This window comes from Mustelus asterias, chromosome 6 (assembly GCF_964213995.1).
Source record: "Mustelus asterias chromosome 6, sMusAst1.hap1.1, whole genome shotgun sequence".
NCBI classification, from domain to species: Eukaryota; Metazoa; Chordata; class Chondrichthyes; order Carcharhiniformes; family Triakidae; genus Mustelus; species Mustelus asterias.
The window spans coordinates 8,940,130-8,948,190 of record NC_135806.1 but is presented as its reverse complement, the minus strand read 5'-3'; the positions used below and the strand labels follow the sequence as shown (position 1 = coordinate 8,948,190).

At 47.0% G+C, this 8,061-nt stretch overlaps 1 protein-coding gene across 2 annotated transcripts in view; it reads right to left on the bottom strand.

The window, feature by feature from the left end:
• Positions 1-3,195: 3,195 nt before the first annotated feature.
• kiaa1958 (KIAA1958 ortholog) overlaps positions 3,196-8,061 on the bottom strand; it is a 112,896-nt gene continuing 108,030 nt past the window's right edge. For both annotated transcript variants that reach the window (XM_078214064.1, XM_078214063.1), the window contains one exon: positions 3,196-4,220. In XM_078214064.1, coding sequence (XP_078070190.1) covers positions 3,408-4,220 — 813 coding nt within the window. In that variant the 3' untranslated portion in view covers positions 3,196-3,407. The remainder of the gene's footprint in view (positions 4,221-8,061) is intronic.

Here is an 8,061-nt window from a genome sequence, read left to right as displayed (position 1 = left end):
CTCTGTACCCGAGCTCAGGTCACTGACATACATCAAAAAGAAAAGTGGGTTTAATAAGGTCACAACTGCAGTGTTTGTGTTTCTGAGGTATGGGGATCAGTTCTGGTGTGGAGATGCCGGCGTTGGACTGGGGTGGGCACAGTAAGAAGTCTCACAACACCAGGTTAAAGTCCAACAGGTTTATTTGGTAGCTTATGGTATTTGCTACCAAATAGATCAGTTCTGGGGCAGAATAAACCTTTGCCAATTATCCTAACATAGACTGGGAATATAACAGTGTAAAGTGCAGAGTGGCAGGGGTTCCTGAAATATATAAGACAACTTTCTTGGAGCATAAAGTAGAGCAAGTAGGGGATGTTTCAGTGGGAGAGCATTTAGGAAACAGTGATCATATCATTAACTTTCAGCGGCAGAGCCTTTAGGAAACTGATTGCAATATCATTAGGTTTCAGTGGGGGAGCATTCAGGAAACAGTGATCATAACATCATTAGGCTTAGAACTATGGAAAAAGACAAGGAACAATCAAACGTGAAAATACTCATCAGCAGGTGGGTTATGTCAGGAATCTGGCTCTTTAAAACTGGAATCAAAAGACCAGCAAAAAGGAGGTAGTTTGAGTACAGACTAGACATATTCCCATGGTGGGGGGAGACAGGAGGACATTCAAAGCTAGAGCATACTGGATGAAAGAATAAAATGAAAGAAGAGGAAGGAGGCTTCTCCCGATAAATACCAGACTCACAATCCAGCAGGAATCAAACTGAATACAAGGACAGAGTGATGAGGAAATAAGAGGATAAAGCAAATGCATGAGAGTAGACAAACAGATAAAATAAAAGAGAACCCACAAGTCTTTTTTAAACAAATAAATAGTAAAAAGGAAGGGTGAGGCTTATTCAGGGCCAAAAAGGAGATCTTATGGGGACACAGGGCATGTCTGAGGTGCTAAACGAGTACTTTGTATCTGTATTCACGAGAGAAGAGGTATTATCTGACATAGCAAAGGAAGAGGTAATAGAGAACTTGGATAGGATAAAAATATATAGAAAGGAGGTATTAGATTGCTGGGCAGCCTGCAAAGGAGGAAAGTCATCCAGTGTGGCTGGAATGCATCTTAAATTGCTAAGGGAAGTAAGGGAATTTGCAGCCGGACTGACCACAATCTCCCAATCCTCCTCGGCTACGGGGTTGGTGCCAGAGGACTGGAAGATGGCAAACGTTCCACTGCCATTCCAAAACGGGGAGGGGGATAAATTGGGCGACTACAGTCCAGTCATCTCACAGCAGGATTGGAGGAACTTTCAGAGACAGTAATCTAGGGCAAAATAAATCTGCACTCGGGGGGCGGGGGGAAGTATGGCAAAATAAATGAAAGCCAGCAAGGTTGTTAAAGACAAATTGTGCTTTATGAACTTGAATGAGTTCTTCGATGAAGTAACAGGGAGGGTTAATGAAGGTAGCTTGGTTGATGTTGCCTATGGACTTTCAAAAGGTGTTTGATAAAGTGCCACACAATAGCCTCATTAACAAAAGTGAAGCCCCAGTTTAAATGGTTAAAATGTCCGAAGGGAGAGAAAGTTCAGAGTATTGGTGATTGGTTGTTTGTTAGACCGGCAGAAAATGCAAACTTCCCTCTATCCCATTTTGCCAGTTCCGATAACCTATCCTAATGCTCCTACACTGACTAGCATCATGATATTGGAAGTAATGCATCCCAAGGCAGTTCACAGGAGCATTTTCAATCAAGTTTTGACACAAAGTCATAAAGAAATATTAGGCCAAGCGACCAAGAGTGTGATCAAAGAGGTAGGTTTGACAGAGCTTCATAAAGAGGGAGAGAGAGCGGTAGAGAGGCTGGGGAAGGGAATTCCGGAGTCTATAGCCCAGGATCTGAAGGCACATCCACTGATGGTGATGCACTTAAAATTGTGGATGTGCGGTTGGGATAGTGCAGAGATGTGAGGGTTGTGGGGTTGGAGGATGTTAGAGTTTGGGAGGGGCGATACCATGAAGGAATTTGAAGCACAGTGAGATGTTTTTGGAATGGAGGCATTGGCAGCCAATGTAACACGTTGAGTACAGGGGTGATGGGCAAACAGGAATCAGTGTGAGTTACGATCTGTGCAGTAGAGTTTTGGATGAGCGTAGGTTTCTGGAGGGTGAGAGGCCAGCACGTGAACAGTCAGGTCTAGAGTTAACAAAGACATGGACGAGGGATTCCGCAGCAGATGAGTTGAGGCAGGGAGGAATGAGGCAATGTTACATCACGGGTCATCTTGATGGTGGTGGAGTGGGTAGGTCAGTCTTGTCAGGATTGAACAGGCCACCAAGGCTGCAAGTGACAGTTACATGGGAAGAATGGGTATAGAGGGATATAGGCCAAATGAGGGCAATTGGGACTAGCTTAGGGGTTTTAAAAAAAAAAGGGCGGCATGGACAAGTTGGGCCGAAGAGCCTGTTCCATGCTGTAAACCTCTATGACTCTATGACCTCTAAGTGACCTCAGGCAGTGATCAGGGAGTGGGTTGGAGTTGGTGGCTTGGGAATGGAGTTTGTGGAGGGAGCCTAAGTTAGCGGAGGGGTTGAGGGAGTTGGTGGTGAGGTAGAGCTGGGTGCTGTCAGCATATATATGGAATATATACCCGGGTATGGACGCGCACTTTTTAAATTTAGTATCCCCTGCTTTCTATACATTGTTTATGCATATCAAATTTTTACTTAAAGCAATTCAGATCCCACATTAGTATTCTCTGCTTAATCATTTTAATATTCTCCCCTCAGTTCTAATCTGATCATTGATGTCTTGTCCCTTGGTTTTCATTTACTTAGCATGTCCTTCCTTCTCTCCGCCGAGTTCCCAGCTTCACCATTCCATCAGGCACCTTCATCCACCCCTGACTGAACTCTGCTTTCCAAGCTCTGCCTTTTTGCCGATACCGCTTCCAAACAGAGCAGTTACAACCGGTCATCAACTTTCAGCTAGCGAGATTTTTAACAGCTGGTCAGGGACGCCCGCTACGCTGGTTGACAGGTAACTAGCGCTAACCTGTGGTTCGAAACAGTCCGAAAACTATGTTAAGTTTTAGTTTGATTAAACCACACTTTCTGCACTACTCAAATTCTGTTCTCATCAAATTCCTGCAGCAATGGGAATTTACACTTTTGCTAGAATTTTTTTTTTAAACAAGCGGGTTAAAACATAAGTCCTTTTTATTTTGAAAGCGCAATGAAAATACTGTAACAAAAGGGTTATGGGTGATTAAACGAATAACTATTGCCCCCTTCCGAATAACATCACCTTGTGTTTTCTCTTTTTATCGGCTATCCATATCACTATTTTCCCCCACTTTGCTAGAAGCTGTACATTTGAAACAATCTTTTGGTCTTTAAAGGATGCAGACTCTCTTCAGCTGTTGGTAGAAAGGAACTTCCCTGGCTTCAGAAGAGAGGCCTGTGTGAAGGACACAAACGTGAAGCTCTCGCTTTGCTCTAGCCTGACCTTCTTGGCGAGTTTAGGGACCACGGCTCTGAGAGAACGAAGGCCCATTCGCTGCTCCTCAAACCACACGTTGTCCAGCTGGGAGAAATCTTTCCTGGCCACCAGGTAAAAGGACGACTTGGGGTCCCGCTGGCTGGGAGGCCGGTGGGTGTACATGTATTTGTACAGCAGGCAGTACGGGCACCTCTTGAGTCCTTCCGAATGCTCGTGGTAGATCTGCCCAAAGCACAGCTTGTTGCTGCACACCTTGCTCTCGCGTTTGACCATGTCAGTCCTGGCGAAGAAGGGCCGGTTCTCGGCATCCTTCAGCAGTTCGATGTCCCCGTACATGAGGTCCACGTGCTCCTGCAAGGTTCGCATGTTGAAGTACTGGCTGTTGAACTTCACCACCACGCTCAGCAACGCCACGGGGTTGGCGTCGCCCAGGTAACCGGCCTGCCACATCTCCTCCTCGTCCTGGCCGGAGAAGTAGATGATGTTGCGGGACCGGGAGCCGGACATGCCCGCCTTATTCAGCTGCCTCAGCTTGTCCTTCAGTTTTTGGGTCGAGGACTTGAAGATGGCGTCCCCGATCGAGAAGCCCACATTGCCGTTCTTCAGCACGCGGTCCAGGCCCCGCCGGATAGCGTGGAGAGAGGTGGCCAGGAAGTCAGAGCCATCGGTCTTCCTCACAGTCACGTAGAAGTCCTCCAGCAGCTCGTTGAGCTTTGCAGGTGGAATCTTGAACAGAGAGAAAACAGTCAGAAAGTATAAACGTTGAAAAATCACACCGATCTTCCCTTTAAACACACATCCTTCCTCACCTCAATGTGTTGTCCCGTGGCTGGGGTACAATCTCATTCATGCCTGAAGACGGGAATGGGTTAATGAACCTTGTAACACTTAAGCATTGACACCCGAACTCTGTAATACTTAAGAGATTTGTGAGAAGCATTGTAGAGCTCATTGTTTTCGTGTCTGTAGAGCTTGTTTTCGTGTATCCAAACCAGATAAGAGAAACAGCTGTCCCTGCTGTTCCCAGCTAATCGTGTTCAGAAATGTGGCTAACCCAGCTCGTATAAGCTAAGCTAGACTCCATTTTATGTTCTTTTATATTATGTACCTTTGTTTAACATGGTGGAGCTGACATGTATGCCTTCTGTGATCATATAATCATAGATTCATATATATTCGTTCCATACTATTCATCCTCACCGATATAAAGTGTTATATAGGCCCCTGTACGTCAGTTAACTTGTTTGTCCAAACTTATAATCTAAACAACCCACAGGAGTCCACATGGTGGCGACAAAACAGATATTCGCAGCCTTGAGATGGCCACGGTTATACGGGAAAGACGGAACTGCCGAGGCAGCAATAATCATGGGAAGATGCAGACGTGACCAGGGGCGAAAATATATGTGTAAATGTTTGCTCTTGACCTGGATTCAGTGAGAAGTCTGGAGACCGCGTTAGGGATTGGACTTCTCCCACAATTGTGAAAATAAACCACTGTACTTTGACTCACGACTAGTCTCAGAGGTATTTTTTACCTACAACAATGCCAATCACCCACCTTTCCCAAGTAGCTATTGCTCAAGCGTCAGCCTAGACAATCAGTAAGCTGCTTGGGACAGCACGGTGGCACAGTGCTTAGCACTGCTGCCTCACAACGCCAGGGACCCGGGTTCGATTCCCACCTTGAGTAACTGTCTGTGTGGAGTTTGCACATTCTCCCTGTGTCTGCATGGGTTTCCTCCGGTTGCTCCAGTTTCCTTCCACAGTCTAAAGATGTGCGGATTAGGTAGATCGGCCATGCTAAATTGCCCCTTAGTATCAGGGGGACTAGCTAGGGTAAATGTATGGGGTTATGGGGATACAGCTTAGGTGGGATTGTGGTCGGTGCAGACTCGATGGGCTAAATGGCCTCCTTCTGCATTGTGGGGATTCTATGATAAAACCAGGTAAATGGGATTTGGGGGACAGGTGGGGAGGTGGATTTGAGACCAGGAAGAGATCAGCCATGATCTAATTGAATGGCAGAGCAGGTTGAAGGGCTGAATTTGCCTACTTCTGCTCCTAATTCCTAAGTTGCTCTCTAGTTCAGCTCAGAATGGTGATCAAACCACAATCGCTGAGCCATCGGGTTGCCCCACTGCTCGCTCTTGTACATTAGATTGATTGTGTCTTTATCTCCTAAGCCTCTTTTGTTTGCTGCACGCTACAACCTGGCCGGTCCACTCGCAAACATCTGTCAGTGCAGCTTTCACAGGTGGTTACAGGCAGTGGGTGAATGGTGGTTACATCAAACGATGAACTCAATCAAGGGCAGCCGAGAGCAGTGAGAATGAGACTCAGGAAATAAAGGGAATATTGGAAAATGGAAGGTCCATTTATCCTCATGTGGGTTAGAATCATCATAGAATCATAGAAACCCTACAGTGCAGAAGGTGGCCATTCGGCCCATTGAGCCTGCACCGACCACAATCCCATCCCAGGCCCTATCCCCACAACCCCACACATTTACCCCATCATTCCCTCTATCCTACACATCCTGGGACACTATGGGCAATTTAGCATGCCCAATCAACCTAATGTGCACATCTTTGAACTGTGGGAGGAAACCAGAGCACCCGGAGGAAACCCATGCAGACGCGGGGAGAATGTGCAAACTCCACACAGACAGTGACCCAAGCCGGGAATCGAACCCAAGTTCCTGGAGCTGTGAGGCAGCAGCGCTAACCACTGTGCCACCGTGCTGCCCCAATATATGGTAATGCTGAGGGGAAGAACTGATTTGTTGTCTGCTTTCTCAGCTGCAATAAGCAAAGACAATGGGATTGAGGCAAAATACTGCAGATTTCATTGAATAGAAATTCATGGAATCCCTGCGGTGCAGAAGGAGGCCATTTGCCCCATTGAGCCTGCACTGACCACAAATCGACACAGGCCCTATCCCCATAACCCCAGTGTTTTCCCTGCTAGTCCTCCTGACACTAAGGGGCAATTTTAGCATGGCCAATCAACCTAACCCGCACAACTTTGGACTGTGGGAGGAAACCGGAGCACCCGGAGGAATCCCACATAGATACGGGGAGAACCCCACACAGACAGTGACCCGAGGCCAGAATTGAACCCGGGTCCCTGGCGCTGCGAGGCAGCAGTGCTAACCACTGTGCCAGATGCTGGAATCTGAAACAAAAACAGAAAATGCTGGAGATACTCAAAGCAGTGGGGCATTGGCTGCGTTGCCTTACCAGTTGGTTTCAATTTGCCACAGGCCAGACCGAAAGCTGTGAAGTATCCTTGCTCAAGCCAAACCTGTAAAGTCTCTGGCATATACAGACTCTTGGAGATATTGCAGCGACGGAGGCCATTTGGCCCATCGTGTCTGCATTGGCTCTCCAAAGGAGCATTATGACTTAGTGTCATTCTCCTGCCTTTTCCCCCTGTACTCCTGCTTTAAACAGGCAATGAATAAGAGTTATTGATTGTTAATTCATTCACAGGATGTGGGCATTGATGACCAGCATTTATTGCCCATCCCTAATTGCCCTAGAGATGCTGGTGATGAGAGTGGGGAGCAAGGAGGGTATAGCTTTGACAAAGGGTCATCTGGACTCGAAACGTCAGCTCTTTTCTCTCCTTACAGATGCTGCCAGACCCGCTGAGATTTTCCAGCGTTTTCTCTTTTGGGAGGAGGAACACTTGGGTTTGACCTGCTAAGAGATGACCCTGAGGGGACTTTGAAACTTACATGTGATACTTAACGTCAGAGAAAGTAAACATGAAACAGCAACTTCGAGTAAGATTCAGCATTGAAAAAGATATTTAGGATTCATGAAAAGAACTTTATCTTTACTCAGTGAAGGATAAATAGTCAGATTGCATTGCATAAGAAACAACAGTGGGAAGATGATAGAGTTGTTCAAAGAACAAAGAACAATACAGCACAGGAACAGGCCCTTCGGCCCTCCAAGCCCGCGCCACTCCCTGGTCCAAACTAGACCACTCTTCTGTATCCCTCCATTCCCACTCCGCCCATATGGCCATCCAGATAAGTCTTAAACGCTCCCAGTGTGTCTGCCTCCACCACCTTGCCCGGCAGCGCATTCCAGGCCCCCACTACCCTCTGTGTAAAATATGTCCTTCTGATATCTGTGTTAAACCTCCCCCCTTCACCTTGAACCCATGACCCCTTGTGAACGTCACCACCGACCTGGGGAAAAGCTTCCCACCGTTCACCCTATCTATGCCTTTCATAATTTTATACACCTCTATTAAGTCTCCCCTCATCCTCCGTCTTTCCAGGGAGAACAACCCCAGTTTACCCAATCTCTCCTCATAACTAAGCCCCTCCATACCAGGCAACATCCTGGTAAACCTCCTCTGCACTCTCTCTGAAGCCTCCACGTCCTTCCGGTAGTGTGGCGACCAGAACTGGACGCAGTATTCCAAATGCGGCCGAACCAACGTTCTATACATCTGCAGCATCAGACCCCAACTTTTATACTCTATGCCCCATCCTATAAAGGCAAGCATGCCATATGCCTTCTTCACCACCTTCTCCACCTGTGACGTC